The sequence below is a fragment of the Astyanax mexicanus genome, chromosome 8, assembly GCF_023375975.1.
Source record: "Astyanax mexicanus isolate ESR-SI-001 chromosome 8, AstMex3_surface, whole genome shotgun sequence".
NCBI classification, from domain to species: domain Eukaryota; kingdom Metazoa; phylum Chordata; class Actinopteri; order Characiformes; family Acestrorhamphidae; genus Astyanax; species Astyanax mexicanus.
In genome coordinates, this window is record NC_064415.1 from 20,346,451 (window position 1) to 20,369,401 (window position 22,951).

The 22,951-nt window shown below is 39.5% G+C and overlaps 1 protein-coding gene across 1 annotated transcript in view; it reads right to left on the bottom strand.

The window, feature by feature from the left end:
• Positions 1–22,951, bottom strand: part of pcxb (pyruvate carboxylase b) — a 357,875-nt gene that overhangs the window by 184,160 nt on the left and 150,764 nt on the right. Inside the window, exon 10 of the mRNA XM_022678445.2 lies at positions 5,666–5,848. Coding sequence (XP_022534166.2) covers positions 5,666–5,848 — 183 coding nt within the window. The remainder of the gene's footprint in view (positions 1–5,665; positions 5,849–22,951) is intronic.

Genomic DNA, 22,951 nt, shown 5'->3' on the forward strand with positions numbered 1-22,951 from the left:
ATTGCAACTCAAATTTTATCAGTACTTTCCAGAAGCACATAGCAAGCTCATTCTGTACCATCAGATATAAGTCTACATACTAGTGCATCTTAAAAAAAAATATATGATTAAAAACTTACTTTATTTCAGTACTTCAGTTCAAAATGTGAAACTCATATATTATATAGATGTATTACACACAGAAACCCATCATTGACTATCAGTAAATTTTGGAATTTCGATTGGAAATGAAGGGAGCAGAGTCTGGAGGAAGAGTGGAGAGACACAGAGTCCAAGCTGTTCGAGGTCTAGTGTGAAGTTTTCACAATCAGTGATGGTTTGGAGAGACATGTCATCTGCTGGTGTTGATCCACTGTGTTTTATATCAAGTCTAAAGTCAGTGCAGTGTTTTCCCACAAAATCTTACAGCACTTCATGCTTCCCTCTGCTGACAACTTTTATAGAGATGCGGATTTCATTTTCCAGCAGGACTTGGAACACCGCCCACTCTGCCACAAGTACTAATTGGTTTTATGTAATAAATTTTGAACTGAATTACTTAAATAAAATAATTTTTCAATGATATTCTACATTTTTTGAGATGCACTAGTATATGACTTCCTTTTAATATGTTAAAAATGAGAAAAACATGTAAAGTTATAATAAAGTTACTCATCTTCTACTCATGAACGTGAGGCATAGACTGAGTTTCTCCTCTTGTGGTTACATGAGCTACCAGAGGGAAATAATTAAGTACTGAAATACAACATGCTATTGTTACTGCCAGCAATAACTGTGACTTACACGCATTCATCTTCACGTCAGGAAGAAAGAAGATACACCAAGCACACACTGTGGGAGATGAATATTCACAGCACTGGCTGGGTGATGAATAACTACAATGCATCACAACTCCATAGATCAATCGCAACAGTCGAGCAACAAACAACAAAAGAACTCCAGTCTCCAGCCTCCTAATCAACTGCATAATACAAGACTGGAGGCATTCGAGTGCTGCAGCACACCTTACATGATCACTCAGCGCTGCTCCAGGAGCTACCTTTACACAGTTAGCATCTGTAGATCTCTCCAGTAATGTCTATCATTTCCTCATCCTCTACACACACACACACACACACACCAAACTCCTTTGGTGGTAAACTCACATCCTTGGTCTCCTGCGATTTTGTGGATTTTTCAAAGTGGCTACAAAGTCAAAGAGTCTATCAGAAGGAAATTGGTTATTGTTTGAGAAGTAAAGAAGCTTCAAAGTCAAACCATGTCTGTCTTTCTGTCTCTCTCAGGCAGGGAAACAGCTATTTAAACAAACAAATTAAGATCTGCAGGATAAATAGTTAATGTGGCAAGAGCCTGAATGACATATTAAGAAGGTGAGAATTTACTTTACTTAGTTTCAGAGATCTGAATCTACTTAGCTTTAAAATGCTTATTATTTATACTGCCCCATCCTTTTCATTAAAAACTCTTTCTAATTTACAAGGCCAATTACCCAACCCACTCATTAGGATTTCCTCTATCACTCGTGATGCTCTAACACCCCTAACACCTCCTCCGATACATGTGAAGTCAGCCACCGCCTCTTTTCCAACTGCTGCTGATGCAGCATGGCCGAATAGCATCACAGTGCGCTTGGAGGAAAGCGCAGCGACTCGGTTCCGATACATCAGCTCACAGACGCCTTGTGCTGATTGACATCACCCTTTGGAGTGATGTGGGGAGAGAACACCATTTACCCACCCAGAGAGAACAAGGGCAATTGTGCTCTCTCAGGGTTCCGGCAGCTGATGGCAAGCTGCATGACGTGGATTCTAACCAGAAATGTCCTGATCATAGTGGTGGCACCCATGCATTTTTAGACATAAATTACTGCTTAAATTGTTTAAATTAGAATCTGGCAAGAAGCGTGTCACATTTAAACCTCAGGCATTTTGTTTTATTTCCTAATAATTAAGGAGTATAAGAATTGTTTAAACTGATTTTTAACCTGCAATGCTGGCACTGTCCTTCAGCAACTTAAACAAGATCAAAAGATGGATTAAGAATGGAGGAACTGATGGATGCCAGTGTTTAACATGCTCCCATGTCTATGTTACCTTCTGTCTCTCAACTTTTAGTTAGGCTGTTCTAGCCAGATCTGTCACACTAAGCCACATTAAGCCACACTCTGATATTCCTTTCTGTTCTCACTTAATGATTGCCTACCTGTGTGACCCGTGCTGTTTAAAGTTTGATCACTGGGCTCTCCTTCTAACCACTGCTATCTGTCTCTAAGAATTTGCCCTTTTTCATTCATGACTACAGTCAAGATTACTAGATTAGTCCTGCTGCTAGTAATTGTAATGCTTATATTATTTCCATTGATCCTCATCATTACTTTCATTATTCTCACCACCACTACAATGACTATTTCAGGACTGTACTGGTGGTACAGTGACTTTTATCAATGATTTATTAGTAGCCTTGATCAGAGGAGAATCGATCCTGCCGTGTGAGCCCTGGTTTCACCCAAGGTTTCATCATCCAGCTTTGAGGGAGTTTTCCCTCGCCAGTTTTGCCTTTGGCTTGCTCACTGGTGGATTTGAACTTTTTATGGCTTCTGTTTTATTATGGTTTATCTACGCTGCTTTGCAAAAACAAATAGTACAAGACAAATCATTGTAACAAAAAAAATATATATGTACATTTTTTAAAAGTATTTTAGAAGTATTTTTAAGACACTTCATTGGGTGTAGTTTTTTTTTTTTTTTTTTTTTTTCATTTTTATTACATTTGTTACCATTTCTAAATATTGTTGAAATGAAGAGAAAATGTCCACATGTTTAAATACTTGTTAAAAAGACATCAAGTTTCTATGGACTATTATATAGTCGCTGTCCAATGAAAAACACGTATCTCCAACACAGCAACTTTACAGGAGAGAGAAAAAACGTGTAAACTTTCAATGGAAGTCAATGTAAAATAGTTTATTTCAGGTCATTTTGAAGATTTTCTATTGGTCCATTGATCAAGAAATTTTGGTACAATGTAAGGGACTGTTTGTTTGTTCAAATTATGCAGTAAACTGAACATCGACAAAAATAGAGATAAGTGTTTTTCATAGGACTGAGACTATATACTATATATATATATATATATATATATATATATATATATATATATATATATATATATATATAAATATTTTTTTTCCCATATGACTTTTCACACATTGTCCATATATGCTTTTAAATGTAAAATACCATGTTTAAAAGACAAACATCATGTGACTGCTGTAATTGCAATGGATTTATTATATCTAATGGCTCTGATTTCGATTTAATAAAACACATATAATCTAATTTGCAGGAAATCTAACTGCAATGCACTCCATTTTCCTACATTCAAGGTGCACCATGGTGTGAGCTCAGCCCACAAGTTTCAGTATGGTTCCCACCTCTCGCGAGTAACTTTATTTATAGCCATGTGCATATTCGTATGTAGGCGTATAAATGCCAAAGCTAAAACAGAAAAGTCTTTTGTTTCCTGTGAAAGTGCACAATTCTCACAGTTGTGGCTGCCAGACAAACATACTTAACTTGCCATCCTACATTCCTCAGTAGCTTCAGATGAGACGTCTGCAACGCTCTGCACTGAGAGTGCAAAATAGTTTAAAAACACAGAAAACACGTAAAGCTGGTGTAACAGAGCTCTGAACAGCAGCTCCCGGGCTCAAACACATCTACTCAAGTTGGTAATTACCTGATGGGCTGAATTAAGTGTGTTTGAGCTGGGAAATCACTGAGCTGCGCTGAACCTCCAGGACCGGAGCTGAAAAGCCCTGATATATAATATGTGTTTACTCTGCATTGGAGCCATAGCAGCCTTATTATAAAGAGTAAATATTGCATGGGGATATGAGACTCAATCAATATCTGGATGCATAAGTTATATTTGAAAAGGGCAAATGTAACTGTGCTGTGTCTTAAATGGCTGGTTATGTTAATGTCAAGTGTCAACCGGGCCAATGGGAATTATTTAAAGGAGACATAAAGAGAGAGGAAAGAATGCCTAGTGAATGCAAACATTAGAGCTTAATGAAATTAATTTTTCATGCTTTCAAAATTCCATTTTGTCCCTGATTTGACTTTTTTTAAGCACACGTTTGTCTTTTTTCATTAATCAATTAATCAAAGGATTAAAAATCCTTTTTAAGCCTCAATTCCATGGTTCTGTCCATGTCCTCCAAACTGCAGAAATCCAAGACAATTGCTTGCATGTTCTAATTACCCCATGTTGCTGGAATACTGCACACAGGGTTGTGGGTTTAATATCTGGATTTCCTGTTTTATGTCGGGCCCTTGAGCAAGGCCCTAAACCCTCTTTCCTACAGGGTTACCATATTATGGCTTTTCAAGCTGTGATGTACAAAAAAAATCACATTTGTTGCACTGTACAAATACATGACACTATGGGCATCTTAACCATCCTCTTATATTAAAACTATTTTTTAGGATATTTTAATTCAAATAAAAGATTACCTTATTTTTCAGACTATAAGGCGCACCAGATTATAAGCCACACAATCAATAACTGTCTGATTTTCTGGTCTATTTTCACACTTAAGGTGTAGCAGATTATAAGACACATTAGATTTTTCTTCTGATGGAAAAGCTGGGGGGAACGCCTAAGTTAAAAAAAATAATAATAATAATCTTTCAAAGTCAAACAAGCACTGGATGTAAATCTACACAGATTTCTCTCCTGACAACTGTTTATTTGGGTGAGTAAAAAGCTTTTGTTTATTTACAGTAAGCTTAGACTTTCAGTTCTTCCCAAGTGTGAGTTTTCTCTAGGTTTCTCCAGGACTAGCATTAGCCGATAACCGCACAGCTAGCGAGAGGTAAATGCCGTAACCCAGGGCACTATCATCTAGAGGTTTGTCCCACGTAGCTTGTTTTACCACAGTAAACGTGCAGAGTACAGTCCAATATACTCTCCTTTGAATGTTAAAAGAACTAGCGCTGCGGTTAGCAGCTAATGATGCTGAACCAAGCCATAGTGCTTGAGAAACTAACTGAAAAACTCACCCATATAGTGGTGTACTTCAGCGGCGTGGCCTTATAGAGTGCACTGTCGATTTTTGGGAAAATTAAATAATTTTAAGTGTGTCTTATAGTCCAAAAAACACGGTATTGAGTGAAGAATGACGAGAAATTATGGTTGTTTCTAATAAGACTGGAGCAGGGTTCCAAACACTTACTAAACTCACTATTATACAACAGTATGAACTATTGCAAATTCCTCTGTATGCATAATACATTATATAAATATCTATAACAGTAAACAATGCAAGCTGTTTCTCTCCACATGGCAGTGTAGCATTCTAAAGGTTAATAAACTGTGGGCATCACGGACTAAAATATGAAGTACAATATAGCTCGATTGCTCAACATTTCTAGGAACGGGGAATGGGTTGTATGCATGTATGTGACTGTGTAACTGTGTAAAACTGTGGCATGTTTATTGAACTATGGATATGAACTTAATGCTTCCTATGAGAAGACAACCAGACTTACTGTATGTAGCTAGAAAATGTGTATGTATGTCACACCTGCAGAAAAAAAGCACTAAATGGCCCAATCAATTCTTGTGCCATAGATGAGCCGTAGCTCAGACGGAGCCCTACCTTCACCCCACGGATGCGAAACTCGGCGAGCGCTCGGAGCATCTTGCTGGCTGCTGTGGGCAGATCCTTCCCGCTGGAGATGACTTTGACCAACAGGGAGTCGTAATGTGGGGAAATGACCGCGCCCTGGAACGCTGAAGCGCTGTCCAAGCGGATACCCATTCCCTCTGCACTCCGAAACACCTGCACATATAGAAACAGCATGGATAATTTAGTTTGTGAGATAGTAAAGTCTTTGAAAGAAGTGTGGGTGTGTATGTGTGTTGATAGATGAATATTCCTGGTTGGTGGACTATTCTCAGTCCAGCAGAGATTCTGTGGTGTTTAAAAACTCTAGCAGCACTGCTGTGTTTGATCCACTCATACCTGTGTAACAAACACTAACACACTAATCACACTAACCACCACAATGTCAGTGTCACTGCAGTGCTGAGAATGATCTACCACCCAATGATGCTCTGCTCTGTTGTGGTCTTGTAGAGTCCTGATCATTGAAGAACAGGGTGGAAAGAGGATATTAGTGTATGCAGACAAACATACGTTATTTACAGGACTACAGACAGTTTATTATAGAACTAGAAAGTGTTTATAAATGTTCAGAAAAAAATTAATTTACGTATGGTATAAAATAAGAATTAATAAAGGATGTACACTATTCACATGTGCACACACAGGCAGTTCCTATTAATAATAAGCGTACATTATTAGTGCTAAGAAAATTAGACTGAACAAAAAGATGTGAAGGAGAAGTGTGACATTAAAATAGTGTTGTCAGCTTCTCTTTTTCACCGGTTTCACAAAGGGCAGGCTGATGCTAAGGTACAGCAGATGCTGTGTTATCAGTTTCATGCTAAACAAGCCTTAAGTTAAAGATGCTGATGGAGCATGAAGCAGAGATTATTGACATTCATTTAGAGAACATCTCTGTTTCAGTTCAGCTCTCTTTCTTTCATCCTCCCCCTCTCCTTCTCTCTCTCTCTCTCTCGTTCTTTCTCTCTAGTCTAAAAAATGTTAAAATGTTAAATGTGAGGCACGGCTACGGAACATTGTCGAGCTGAGTTCTAAGATACCTTTTTTGAATTGCATTAGAATGCTTTTCTTCCCAGGGTTTTTTATCAATGCCGGAAGGTCTTTCTCTTGTATTGTATGCAGACACTATAACTCTTCCACAGTGTGTGAGGAACCAAGCTCCACAAACGGTTTTCATGCATCTTGGCATGTTCTCCTCCACCAGTCTTACACACTGCTTTTGGACAACTTTATTTCACCTCTGGTGCAAAAAATTCAAGCAGTTCAGCTTGGTTTGATGGCTTGTGATCATCCATCTTCCTCTTGATTATATTCCAGAGGTTTTCAATTTGGTAAAATCAAAGAAACTCATCATTTTAAGTGCTCTCTTGTTTTTTCCAGAGCTGTATTTTTGCTGTATATGTACAATACTCTGCACATTCAAAGGTTTCGTCAAGCGGAATGTTGGAAAGTTTCCCCTCATTTTGCCCTCTCTTCAGGGCAAGCTTCACAGTACATGCTAAAACACTGCTATGCAGATTTAAGGACATTTCAGTCTTAGGAGCATTAGTGAGGTCAGGTACTGATGTTAAATTGCTGTTAAACTCATCCCAGAGGTACTTAATGGTGCTCCATCACTCGCTCAGGGGGATGGTGGCTTACTTGGCACTGGGTTTGGTGACCTTAGACTGATTCCAGAACATGCCTTTCCAACAGAAATACGATCCTATGGGGATAATTCACCTTATTAGGCATGTTAACAGCAGGGGGCAGTAATACTTAATTTGTATTCAAATGTACAGTGCTAAAGTGCTAAAGATCCGTTAATATAGATTGCAACCACAGTGATGATAAACATGGGTCACGATATTTGGAAGAAGAGGAGAATTTCTCTAGTAGAACAGAATTATAAACAACACAAAAAGGTGGGAGGGTTGTGAAGGTCCATATAACTTATATCCACCACCTTCCAAAGAAGATAAGTGTGTCTATGGTTTAAGGAGCTTATTTTAAAACATTCACGCAAACATAAATTTAAAGATCCATACACCTGTCAATACCATTTTCCTAAGGGTACAACAGTAGCCAACATTCTCACCCAGTAAATTGGTTTGATTAAGAAGCACTGGTGAAACAGATGCTTTAGATGCTTGTGAGTCTCTCAGGTTAGCTCTTAGGGTGACTACACACTAGAGGCTATTGGTGTTGGAGATGCAGGACCTCAATAGTTAGAATAATTAGAACACTGTGCAAGCTTGGTCAGTAGGACTAGAAATGTGTGTGTATGGATACAACGAGTGCCACTGGGTTCAATCCAATTTGGTTCAAGCCAACAGTGTCTATACGAAGGCCCATCACCAAGCAGCAATAAGGCAGACAATGGATGAAATTCCATGATGGAGGAGAGGTTAACTGCTGTAGTTGTGTTGCCAAGGCAGATGGACCATCCAAGTAAAGTGTTAGCCAAAATTCACTTTTACTAACTACTATGTCCTTTGCCACTCTTTCTCCCCCTGCCTTTAACTGACATATTCTGTGTCAAGAGGATCAATGCGAGGGATAATAGGAAAGAACTTCACTCGACCGTCCAATCACAAGTCGATAACAATCTCGTTCTAGGCTCAATGAACAGAACTTATCGATCATCCATGACACAATTGCCCCGACCATCTTTCAGCCAATTAGCGATGCCACAAGTTCCACACGGAAATAACTAATTTTTCCATTCTCCATAATCAAACGAGGCTTGGGCGAGTAACGCCGGAAATAATGATGACAGAATGTTGCCCTCTTCATAAAAGCAGCAAGGGTCCAATTATATTCATTATTCCATTGCCAGCGCACACCAGGACACTCCTCCTTATCCTCGCGCTCTGCGTATCTGTCCCCTCCTTTCAAATGGTTCTCCCACCGCGCCGGCCGGCCGGCTCGTTCTTCAATCAGGCCTCGCTGATTTATATAATCAGCTCCAAATCTTCCTTTATCACACCATCTCATGACCTTATGTTTCTCTTATCAAATCTCTTTCACTCTGTCTGTCTGCAGCTCTTTCTTTCTCCCTCTCTCTCTCTCCTTTATCTCTCCACCTCTGTCTCTGTCTTTCGTCTTCAGGCTGGTCTCCTGCTGTGCAGGCTATTGGTTAAAGTGTGGCCGTGGACGTCTCGCACACCTTCCACTGCCTCCCGTCGATTTAATGCCAATTACACCTGAACAAAGACCTCGCAAAAAAAAAAAAAAAAACATAACCACCTGCCCTCCCACACACACACACACACACACACACACACACTGACACACACACAAAAACACTCTGCTAACGGCCTTTCAGTCCCTAAATACTACAGTATATCACTTTATATTGATCTTCATTAAAACACCAGGAAGGGATTTAAAGACATAACAAAAAGCAGTCTGTCAACACACACATTACAAACGAGCCGTGAGCACTCACCCAGTGAATTCCTTCAGTTTTGAACATTACAGAAGTGTTACTTAACACATAAATTATGAAAGCGCTGTTTGAATGAAGCGTCCGGCATTTCATTACAGCGTTTTCTACAAGCACTGTAAAGTGCCTGACAGTTGAGAAAACGCTCTCCGATTGTGTGACCTTTCGGCTTAATTGGATTGGCCCAGTGTGTGTGCTTTTGCATTAAAAGGCCCATCAGTCAAACGAAAAGAAGTAGATACAGACCGATATATTTCATTATATTGAAGGCATTTTTTTATTGGAGTAAATGCACCTACTAGCTTTGACAGTTATGAACTTGCATCAGTAAGATAAGCACAGGTACAAAGACCATCACTGCCAAAAATGGCAACTTTTATTAACTTTTCTTACCTTTTCTTAACTTTCAATAAAAGTTGATGAGTTATGATCTATTTTGTTTCAGGTCATCTTTAAGCATATTTAAAAGTGTGCTCATTCATTATCAAGTTGTAACAATGTAAAAAAAAAAAAAAAAGCTGCACAATACACCGTTTCACCATCGACATCCCAATATGGGTAGGCGTGATTCTGTGATGTACTGCACAATTCAAATAAGAAAATACTGGCTGAAGCTCTGCTGTCAAGAGCTGACCAATAATCAGTGCTTAAACTCATCATCATGTTTCTGATGAATATCTGATGATACATCCTGATCATGTTATGATGTTATGTGTTACCACAGAAAAATATAATTATAATTCTTTAATTGTGTATTTGTGTAAAAAAAATCTAATAAAGAATGTAAGGATCTATTTGAGAATGTATCTAATTGACTGATCTAAGCATACCACTCACGCCACATTTATGTCTTCTTAAAAAGAAAGATGTCATTCACAGGGTTTACATCTTTGTATTTCTCCCCAGCTTTCAGTTATGAATTTCAGGATCTCTAGTTTTCAAAATATAGTCAGAATGGAATATCTAACAGCTAAAATTAACAAAGCAAATATCAGGAACTGGGAAGAATTATATGAGTCTATCCAGGATTTTGTATTTGATTTATAAGCTCTTATCTTATGGTTTATTAGTAATATTTGTATCTTAAAATTATATAATGTCTGAGTTAAATTGATAGTATGCTTCCCCAGCCCTTCCCATTTGTAAAACAAATAAACAGAAAGTTTATCACAAAAAAAGAATGTAAGGATCTTAGTGAGAAAGTGTTTTTTTTTTTCATATTGTGGTGCCAAAGTAGCAATCATATAGAAAATCACGAAACGGCATCATTAAACTATAAATAAATAAGAAATAAAAATACTGACATGACTGTGTCTCGGATGACTCGGATGTTCCTGTTAAAAGTTTCTTTAACTAAACTCTGCATGTTGCTCTGAGACTCCCACTCGGGGGCCAATAACAGATGTAATGATGTTCATAGGAGGAGGCAGGACCTTTGAAGACTCGTATTCGGTTTGCTCTCTTCCTCTCATCCAATTAGGGCAAAATTTGCAGAAAAGAGACTGATCTGGCAAAGCACACGAACGGTAAGGAGCTAATGAGTCACCGCAGATAGCTCCCCCTTCCTGAGCTGCTTCTCTCAAAGACTCATTAATGCTTCATTCTCACTTAAATTAATTTGTCACCAAAAAAAAAAAAAAAAAAAAAAAACTTCTGAAGATTTCTAGCTTCTTAAATTCTGACAGGAGAGGGATACTCGTCAGAGCTGAGGCTATCATGATATCATGAACAACCTATCAAGGAAATCATGGCAAATAATATTAGGTTGGTATGTGATCAATGATAAATGAAACAATAACAAATGGCAATAACATAATTTATAAATTATAACCTCCACAAATAAATAATTCTCTCTTTTTTAATGTATTAAGTATCAAAGGTTTTCTTTACACTTTCAAATATAGGATATAAAAGGTTTTTTTGAAAAAGAGCAACATACCAAAAAAAAAAAAAGGAAAGTCAAAAATACAAAAAAAGGATCGGCAACGAGTAAGGGCGTGCCATATCGTATTGTACGCAGTAATATCGCCAGCATTTTTTATATGGTCAACGATATTATACCATGAAATATCGCTCCATATCACTCACCCCTAATTATATCACATCAGGGTACTACTTTTTTTACAGTTTTTAGTAAAAGTTTAGCAAAAAATTCAAAATGTTCTCATTTTCCATTATAGATCTACTAGAGACAGATTATATCTGTCCTGTATCATTTATATTACTTTAATCCAGGATATATGGAGATATTATGGAGTGCATTATTATTAGTATCATGACATTCTGGATCATTGACTTCTGTTACAAATCTGATCAAATTCTTGTATTTTTTTTTAAATCTCTATAAAGTTATTAGGGGTGTGCCATATCATATCATATGAAATAATCAAATTCAATTTTCATTTTGTTGAAGCAGTGCATTTTTTGGAAATAAGGTTTTCTGATATCGCTAAGATATCGTTATCACAAAAATACCATGACATATCATGATATTATTATAGGGCCACATCGCCCACCCCTAGCAAGGAGTAAACTAACAAACTATAAAGGTCTAGGCAAAAGAGTGGTTAAAGAAACAAAACGGGTCGATAACAAAAAAAAGGCAAATACAAATGAAACGCTGGGTAGTAGAGAACCTAGATTCAACTAGGTTAAATACTGGGCACTGGAGGAGGGGAAGACAGGGGGTATTTATACTGGGAAACACAGGTGAGAGCAATCTCAGTAGCTTGGTGAGCCAGAACACCGAAACATCACGTGATCTGGCAAGTCCAGGAGGTTGGAGTTTTTGGTGTGTAAACTAGAGTTTGTGGCAGACAGACAGATGAGGTCAGGACTGACAATATGCAAAATTCTTAAGGCTTTTATAAGAGCTATATGTTAGAATCCTTTTATTTTTTGTCGTTTCATTTTAATTCCTAAAATTCTACAGCCTTCTCAACAACTGTCTTCTTCAATTAAATTCAATTCTCATTGACATTCCTTGAAATAAAGCTTTTATCAGGAACACTGCTGGAAAGCTGGGTATTTGTTTCCTCTCCCAGGCTTACACTAACCCCCCAATGCACAGATGCAGCATCCCCTGTATATATATAATCCTTTCCTAATCTATATCACTGGAACAAATTAAAAACCGACCTCTGACCAACAGACTCCCAGTATATTATGTGTATTCCCACTGCGGTTTCTGAAGAGAGAGAGCCTGTACAGTATGAACTCATACCCGTCAGATTAAACCAGGAAAAGGTCATGCAAGGTGGAGGACTAGAGGAGTAGTGATGTCACCCGGTATTATCCTATTACTCTCTCTCTCAGACATACACACACACACACACACACACGCACATACACACAGTTTAGCCGCAAGTGGAAAAATCCAGTGTAATTTATACGCATATAGACGGTCACTTCAGGGGTCCAATGATGCGCGTCTGGCAGCGTTCAGCCTGCAGGAACTAATGCCTCGCTGATATGCGTGAAATATGGCAGCCTAGACACTAAGATGCGCGTATGTGATTGAGGAGGCATGCACTAATGTGTGTGTGTGTGCGCGAGTGTGTGTGTGAGAGAGAAAAAAGAGAGAAAGAATGCAGGAGAGGCAAGCAGAGACAAAAAGGCATTGGGTTGGAAACATCACAGCTGGGTGTGAGTTTATGAGTAAGCAAAAGTGTGTGTGCACGCTCTCAGAAAGAACAGCGAGTGTCAGTAAACAGTCATCATATCGGACATGTTGGTTCTCCTCATTCTCCGTCTCCAAGGAAACCAGACAATCCAACATGGCCGCTTGCCAGAACGCTCCTGCCTCTTCCTCTTCCTCCCTCTCTCTCTCTATTTCTCTCCGCTATTAAACACATCCTCCCTCTGTTTCTAAACTAGGTCACTACACCTCTGCTCTGGCCCTCCCTCCTTCTGCAATCGCTCTCGCTCTGCTGTGGCTTCTTCTGCACCTCTGGCCTTGTGTCTTGGACTTGCACAATATATGTATGTATGTATACAGCTCAGAAAAAAAAATAATGAGACCACTTCCAAACGATTTTACCAAATGTGAAAATCTCTGGAACATAATCAAGAGGAAGCTGAATGATCAAAATCCATCAAACCGAGCTGAACTGCTTGAATTGTTGCACCAGGAGTGGCATAAAGTTATCCAAAAGCAGTGTGTAAAACTGGTGGAGGAGAACATGCCATTAAAACCAGGGTTATTCCACCAAATATTGATTTCTGAACTCTTAAAATTTTGTGGATATGAACTTGTTTTCTTTTGCATTATTTGAGGTCTGAAAGCTCTGCATCTGCTGCAGATGATACGGAGCTGCTTTATTATGTTTATTGTTGATGTAAAAGCTGGATTTGCACGCTGCACGGTGCTCCTGCATGGATAAGGACTGGGAGGCTGACTGTTGACTGTTGTCAGGGTTTAAATTAGTCAGTGGCACACTTGTGTTCCCGTCGCCAAGATAGAAACACGCCAGATATTCAACAAAATACACCTCAGTTTTAGACCACCACACCCAGAGGTGTGGATGTATTCCTAAGCTCTGATGCTATTTTATTGGCACAGATGCAAGGCGTGAAAAAAGTGTCCGATAGGGTCCATTTCTACCATAAAGAGAAACTTTACAAGAGCAAATAAGGTACATGAGGTTCAACACAAGCTGTAAACAGCTCGACACAAAGCTCACAATATCTTCTGTAAAACATGGTGGTGGTATGGGCACTCATAACTCCCAATGGCACTGGATACTAGTGTTTATTGATGATGTGACAGAAGACAGAGGCAGAAGGATGCATTCTAATGTGCACAGGGATTTCCTTTCTGTTCAGATTCAATCAAATGCAAATTCAATCAAATGCAGTGGATTGGATTGGACTTTTCAGTATGGACCATGACCCAAAACATACTGTAAAAGCAACCGAGGTTTTTTTTTTTTTAAGGCAGAGAAGTGGAATATTTTGCAGTGCTTAAATCAATCACCAGATTTCAAACAAACATTTTTTTTAAATTACAGAATCACTTGTTTAGTCACTGTAATTAATTAAATGATCACATTCCCTTATTAAATTAGTCTTCTAAGGCTTATCTTACCACAAAGCCCACTATGGTCTCAATATACAGTAATATATACAGTATTAATCCATGTCACACAGTCCCACCCCCGCCCCTCTCTTCCTCCACCCCTCTAAATACTCTCTCTTTGGCTCTTCACAGACTGCGTAGTTAAAGTGCCTCATCGGCTTGACAAGTTGAGCTGATGCTTCAAAGCCCCCAGAGCAGTGAAAAACACATGATGGCGCAAATGAGAGGGAAGAGTGCTAACGGCAGACTCAGAGCGATTGGCCTGTTTTGTATGTTTACCACTCAACATCGTCCTCTAAAGCTTAACCGCGGCGCACTCTTTCCCAGCTCAACTTTCCACCCGTCACTTTCTCCTTTTGTCTCCATTCTTTCCTCGGTCTCTCAGGTGCAATTTTATCCGTCTAAATCCTTCCTCTTATTCTCCTCACCCCTTCTTCACCCTCGCCGTCTCATCTTTACTCTCTCTCTCTCTCTCTCTCTCGCTCTCGTGCTCTGTGAAGACTCTACTACACATCTTGCTTTTCGTAGACTAATTCTTTCTGTGATTGACTATTTTTCACCTTTCCTCTGAACTACAGCTTTAATTGTCTCCAGGAATTTGGCTTTAAAACATTCTGTCTCAGGTCTTCAAGTGCTCCAGCGGAGTAAGATGCTGCCACTATGATCGAGAGATCGCTGGTTCGAATCCCGTTCATGTAGCTTGCCATCCGCTGTCGGAGCCCTGAGAGAGCACAAGTGGCTTTGATCTCTCTCTGGGTGGGTAGATGGCGCTCTTTTTCCCACATCACTACAAAGGGTGATGTTGATAAGCACGAGGCGTCTGTGAGCTGATGTATCGGAGCTCACTGTGATGCTACTTGGTAATGCTACATCAGCAGCAGTTGGAAAAGAGTCAGTGGTTGACTTTACATATATCAGAGGAGGCATGTGCTAGTCTTCACCCTCCTGGTGTTGGGGCATCACTAGTGATAGGGGGAGTCTTTATTAGTGGGTTGGGTAATTGGCCTTGTAAATTGGTGGAAAATATAAAAATAATAATTAACCTGAACCGAACTGACACACAGCAGCAGGTTCCTTTTAAATAATTAATTAATTTATGATTATTTTTGAATAATATATTTATCTGTTGCACTGCGATGGAGTGGCATTCTGTCCAGGGTGTATACTGCCTTCAGCTTACATTTAAAAGATATATAAGATATATATATATATATATATATATAGGGTTTTTGACAGAAAAAGAGTTGTTAGTGACAACATATCACTACTGAAGTTCCAGATCCTGCAGAATTAAGACTTTTTTAACTTCTTTGGGTAACACTAGTCAGTTATACCAGAAAAGGTGTTATTAATCAGTTTAAAGAGCTTTTGTTCGTGGATTTAAACAAAAAAATATATATTTTGTACAGCATACATTCCTTACAATGAACTGAGGTGCTCAAATGCAGGCCATCACTGTCCAATCACTGTCCATGTGTGTTCAGATTGTCCTGCAATAACTCTTTAAAGTATTATATATAAATATTATATATTAATACAGGTGATAAATATTTTTTTTATAATCTCTGGGTTACTGGACAGTGTTTGTGCGAAACCTTGGTGATGCTCTGATTCCAGCCTTGAACTTTGTGGACTTCACTGCAACAACGAATTGCTTCACTAGACCACTGCCAGACTAAGTGCTGATGTAAGACATATATGGAGGACGAATAATAAAACAGAATAAGAATAAAAAAAAATAATAATAATAATTTGGGGCAATTATTAAAAACAAAAACGACAACAAACAGAACCTGAAACTGAAATCTGAACCTGACTTGAGCCCCAGAAATATTTGCGAAATGTTGTCTGAACCCGGCTGAATCAGAAATGTCTTGTCCCCTCGGGTTAACATATAAATATTTTAAGCTCTACTCTCTACTTCTGTGACTTGTTTTCAGCCTTCTGTCATTTCAGGCCTTTTTCCCATTTCTCTTCTCTCTCCGTCCTCAAAACACTACAGCCTCCTCCATCTCTAGCACTATTACTACTCCTCTCCGTTTCAGACGTCTTTTTTCTCTTTATATCTTTCTCTCTATCCCACTTTTTCTCTCTCTCTCTCTCTCTCTCTCTCTCTCTTTCATTTCCTCCTCTCTCCTCCCTTGCCACAGAACACAAATAATCAGACTTGGTGGGGAAGATTAAGCTGTTAGTTGAATCAAGCCCCTCGGCCAATAGCTGTAATCCCCCCCTCCGTGTGCTGTATATTTTCTCGCCGACGTCTCTGCTACTGTTTGCTAAACATGTTGATCTCATTACTTTAATAAATTAGCCCCTACGTTTTAATGCTGTGCACAAATCAGTGACATTTATGCCCACCGCTTTGAGTCCCATGCATAATTAACGCACGTTCAGCGGCGAGGGCGCTTTTAACGAGGAGCGAAACCTTTGATCCAAATGTGCGGATTGATCACCGGGCCTGCGAGTCATGTTTCGCCTCCTTCATCACACTTTCACTCGTTTCTCCCCTTCTGTTACTTTTCCTCATCTTTCTTTCTTCTCTCATTACCTAGTGTAACACGAGTCAGCCTGATAGTGGATGCCAAATGGATTGCATGGGAATCTAACATATCTCGATCCACAGTGTTGCCTGTTTATTAGGAATTCAACACAGAAGGCATTATAATCACCCGGAGTGGACAGTGCATTGCAGCAAGGGCTAATCATCATGACCAGCAGTATTTGGCTAGAATTGTCCTTGTTACTCTAGCAAAAATCAGATCCACATTTAATGCAGGAGGCCTCACATACATATTCCACAGGTTTGTGTAACAACATTCTTTAGCTTCCAAGGAACCGGTTGTAAAAAGGGGATAAAAGAGGATATATTATAGCTCTTTTAGATATCAGAAGTAAGAATAGGTCTATAGGCTATTCAAAACATGTTAATTAAGTTCTCACTAGCTCTATTTCAGCTCTGCCAGTATCAGTCCCTTTCAGATTAAGCAATTTAAAGGCTCCATCACATTTTTAAGAAAATAAACTGTTGCTGCCCTTACCGTGTTTAGCACACGTTAGTGTTAGTTTGTGCTTAAGGGCAAAACACAAACAAGTTAGTTCATGCTTCCCTCATCTGCTGACCTGCCACGGATATTAGTTACAGATCCCTCCGTCAGAAAAAGTCTGCAGGCTAAAATTGCTGTGTACTGCCTGAGGTTCTCAACTGGCTGACCAAAATGGTGTTTCTTCAGCTGATCTAGTGGGTGAGGGGCGATGCCAGAATGATTCTATGCAAGTTTCACAACAAGGGAGCCATCCAAATGGCTTTCAGCAGCATATTATTCCTGACACCAAAAACTTTTTCAACTGACTCATGTAAAACAGACGGATTGATCTTTTTTTTTCATGTTTGGAGTGTCCCAAGAGTAAACCAAGTAGAAACACAAAAGCAAGCAAAAAGAGAGTTTTGCATAATATGTCCCCTTTAAACAAATACATTTAATTCGACTTGACATATGTCTGCCCAAATTATATGTAGTTTGTGTGCTTGGGTGTGATCTATTATTAGTGAGGTTTGTTTGCATTGTGTATTGTATTTTGTAGCAATCTACAATGGCAGTGCTTGGCAATGGCAAAATAGAATATCAGACAATCAGTTTAGTGCTCGAGCAAGATCAGAAAACCACAGGACAAAACGGAATGTAAATTTTATACAGATACAGACATTGATGGGTTAATTATAGCTACTACACCGATTCCAGGACGTTACATTGAATGTTTGATTTACATTTAGCTATGAATATAATAAGGATGTAAAGGGTCAGTATATTCACACTTCTTCTACTGTGAGTGAAATCTCTCTCTCTCTCTCTCTCTCTCTCTTTCCCCCTTCCCTCCCCTGCTTCTCTTACTGTCAATTTCCTCTCGCCTTCTTTTCCCTTCAGACGACGATGAAGCTTCAAATGGAGCCTTTGTGAGGCTGAATGAGTTTGACTTTCCGCCTGATGTTTTCCTGACCTTTTTTTTTTTTCCATTTCTGATCATTTTTTTTCTCGACTTGTTTGTTTGTTTGTTTGTTTGTTTGTTTGTTTGGTGTTTTATCGACTCATTTTCTTTCCGTGTTTTTTTTTCCTCACTTTCTTTCATAGGGACTGTCTCTTTACAGGACACAGGAGCATGCTATTATTTCTGTTTTTCCACCGCTGACCTTCAAACTTCCCAATTGACTTTAGAAAGATGTGTCCTCCTGAACGTCAATACCCTTTTCTCTTTCCCATCTGCCTGAGAGAGCTCTGTCTAGTCGGGCTTTTTTTTTTTTTTTTTTTAATGGTGCAGTTTTTACTGTAGCATCACGTCAGCCTGACTTCAGGGAGCACGTCTACAGAGTGTGGACAGCACTTAAATTCCAGCATGTAACTCTCTCTCTTTTACTTCCCTTAGCTTGCGACATCTTGGCAACAGCATGGCGGTGAGCGGCTGTGTCATTTATTTTTTGCTGCTTTGCAATTAGGAATAGTGGGAACATTATTCTCTAAATCTCTAAATATTTGCATGAGCTTGCCAAGTTTTTCCCTCATTACTATGTGTTGCTCTAATCCTTCGGTTGCTGTCATGCACCACTGCCTAAACTGGTCGCCAGCAGAGCACTGTTTCAAAACAGCTGTCCCTATGTAGAGGATAGCATGAACCAAGCTAAGCTATTTTTAGAGACACATTGTTTGACTGAAACTCTGTAAAAAGGCATGAGTGGAACACTTCACATGATAAATCCCTGTGAATGAACCTCATTCCAACCAAGACATGGAGTTCAGCTTCTGCAGGAAACAATCAATATCCAGGACAATTACAGAAAATCCAAGGTTGTTAGGTCAGGTGTTTGCTATTGGTTGGCTTGTTGGTCAGAAAGCTTAGGAGCTGTCTAGATTGTAGGCTGGTTGTCTAGTTAGATAATCTAGAATTAGGTTGGTTAGGTAGGCCCAATCCCATATTACCCATTGACTTACCCCTACCCCTCTGTTTTGTATGTGTGTCTGCAGGGGAAGAGTGTCTCGATTCATTTTAGGAAAAATGTCGCTTTCCAATGAAAACTAAATATTTTCATTTTTGTCAATTTTTAGTTTACTTCATAATTTAAAAGTACAAACTGTCCATTATACTGACTTCCATTGAATGTTTAGAAGGTTATTTCTCTCGCCTGTAAAGTGGCTGTTTTGGAGATACTTGTTTTTCATTTGACAGTGATGATATGGTCGATATATAACGATAACCACTAAATTACCTTAGTTTGATGTGTAGTTTTAATGTTAATGCTATTTTGTTTTTAACAACCATAATTACATAACCTTAGTAGCTAATAAGATAGCTAACTAGGTAACTTTCCTGTTCCAAATTAAATAGTGTAACTGACAGCAGAGGCTGCAGCACTTAAGGTGAAATGAAAAAAATAAAAAAAATAAAGTAAGAGCTAATAAAAGCAAATTTAACCCCCCTGTTATGTTCTGGGTCAAATTGACCTGTCTTAAATTTTGAAGATCTAAGAAAAATAGTTAACAGTTATTATTGCCATGATTTGAGCAGCCGTGGTTTTATGTTTTTTGGATACAATCCGGGTTGGCACCCGAACATCCCTTTTAGACAGCTTCCTCTTACAGCATCCACAGTTAATCCTGTTGGATGTGGTTGGTCCTTCTTGGTGGTATGCTGACATTACCCTGGATACCGTGGCTCTTGATACATCACAAAGACTTGCTGTCTTGGTCACAGATGCGCCAGCAAGACGTGCACCAACAATTTGTCCTCTTTTGAACTCTGGTATGTCGCCCATAATGTTGTGTGCATTGCAATATTTTGAGCAGAACTGTGCTCTTACCCTGCTAATTGAACCTTCACACTCTGCTCTTACTGGTGCAATGTGCAATTAATGAAGATTGGCCACCAGGCTGCTCCAATTTAGCCATGAAACCTCCCACACTAAAATGACAGGTCTTTCAGCTTTACTCTCCAACCCCTGTGTATATCTGTATTGAGTGCTTAAAGGGTTGTCCCAAATCATAGGTATAGGATTTCACCTGTTTCTGGTTGCACCTGAAAACAAGGGTAAGGCTACAAATAAGAAATGGGATTGGTCCTTATTTTTTTATTTGGTTAGCTTGACATCTTGTTAGTATGTTCACTTTTTTGGCTGGCAAAGAAGTTGTTTTAATCTGTTGTGAAATGCTAAACCCCTAAGACTGTCAGCCCACTCCCAGGGATCCTTACAGAAAGCTAAAATGATTAAATGCTCTCTCCACAGTCCACTGACACAAGAAAACCATGCCAAAGTGGTGTTCGGAGCACAGCCACAGCATGCTGACTTTCACACAGCACTCCAGGGCCTGCAAATAGACGCTAATGCTCGGCGTAACACACTTCCTCCCTCTGCCGCAGTAACTGAGTGGATTGGTGGGACTGCGTGGCTGTTGACCCTTACACACACTGCTGCCACATTCATTAACATGATCAGCGGTCAGCGTTGCCGTGGGAGATTAAGCAGACATGGCTGCAACAAGCGGTAAACAAACAGAGAGCAGCGTGGCGAGATTGGATCGTCATGTCAGAGCATGGAGGGATGATAAATTGCTCAGCGCAGAGACGACACAGGCAAGAGTGATAGAAAGGAGACTCCTACCTGCCTTAAGCTTCATCTCTCTCTCTCTCTCTCTCTCTCTCTCTCGCACCCTCTTGTCTTTTCTGTCTTTCTCGCTCTGTGTCTGCGGAACTTGTTGATTCTATTCCCTCACTTATCCACGGTCCAATTTGTGCAGTCCAATTCCAAGACACAAATTCCAACTGGACTCGTTCTTGGCTGTCTAGTTTTTTCTCTCTGCCAGCACTCCACATCATGATTGTGTCCCCAGTGCTTGTCAGTATCTGTGAGTGTGTGAGTGTGTGTGTGTGTGTGTGTGTGTCTCGGCCATATACTCTAAGGCTGAAGATATACAGCTCTGGGAAAAAAAATAAAATAAGAGACCACTTAAAAATGATGAGTTTCTTTGGTTTTACCAAATTGAAAACCTCTGGAATATAATCAAGAGGAAGATGGATGATCACAAGCCACCAAACCAAGCTGAACTGCTTGAATATTAATACCAGGAGTAAAGGTATAAAGTTATCCAAAAGCAGTGTATAAGACTGGTGAAGGAGAAAACATTTTCTATCTTTTATTTGAGGTTTAAAAGCTCTGCAGCTTTTATTGTTATTTCAGTCATTTTTTTTCTGCAAATAAATGCTCTAAATGACAATATATATATATTTTTTTTATTTGGGAGAAATGTTGTCTGTAGTTTATAGAATAAAACAACACTGTTAATTTTACTCAAACATATATCTATAACTGATTCAGAAACTGAAGTGGTCTCTTCATTTTTTCTAGAGCTGTACTTGCTGTTAACTGTGTGTGCGCACGTATATATGAAGGCTAAAATAGACAGACGGCGCGAGAGAAAGAGAGAGAGAGAGTGAGAGAGAGAGTGAGAGAGAGAGACAGTATGAGCACCAAACACTACATTCACACTGGAAAGCAACAGGCGACCACTAGATTCTTATGGCAGCGGCGTGTGTTCAGTTTGAATGATCTGCATTTCTGTGTGCCCTCTCTGTTTGTGTGCTCAAACTTCCACTTAGAGCTAAACTTCTCAGCGAAGGCTAGGTCAGAAGCGAGTTGCTAATAGCAACAGTGCTACAGCTACGCTTTTCGGGTTACGTTCATTCCACAAGTCTCCTTGGTTCTCACAAGTCTAGGTAACGTAAGCCTTCAGGAGTGAGTGCAGGTAGGAAGGAGCCTGTTCTGTCATCACCTTGTAGGCGATTGTAAGAGCTTTGAATTTGATGCGAGCATCAACTGGTAGCCAATGGAGCTCAATGAGCAGCGGGGTGACATGTGCCCGTCGGTTTTGGCTGGTTGAAGACCAGACGTGCTGCTGCTTTCTGGATCATCTTTCGCCATCATAGTCGAGGCGTGAGATGACCACTGCTTGTACCAGGAGTTGAGTGGCCTGTTGCGTCAGAATCAGTCGAATTTTTCTGATGTTATAAAGCTCAAAGCGGCAGGATCAAGCAACTGAGGCCACATGGTGCGTGAAGATGTGTATTCTTGACCAGGCCTAGCAAAGCAGCCTAAAACCCACATAGAATAATAAATCGAAAAACTAATCTTTTAGTTCCCAAAAACTCCAAAAGCACAATGTTTTGTCATTAACACATTAACATATGCAGAAGCACAGTCACACACCCCCTCCTAAACCCTGACGTTACATTCATCACTCACACACCTACACTCCATGACTGCGACAGAATCCACAATTCCAGGTGGCAATTTGCATTTACACTGCACAACTGACAAGCACACACTCTCACTCTCTCACTCACTCACTCACTCTCTCGCTCAGCTGACTGTGAGACTGAGAGGGACACAGAGAAACAGAGTTATAATTACTCTCTTTAGACTCAGAGAAATAGACATATTCCATCAAAGCACTTGGAGCAGTCACACAAATATACACCCGTGCGATACACTTATGATTTAGTAATTTATCCGTCATTATTACGATTCAAGAGAGGTAGCTCATCTCTCAATTCACTTGCAAGAACAAACACGGCACCCAAGCCGCAAAAGAACACAACGATACACACACATGCAGACTATCACAGGTTCTTCTACTTGTGTACCTGTGAGATTTTACACAAGGGTTTGGAAGATGAGACATTAGAATAAGGTGTAATAGATACTTTTTAA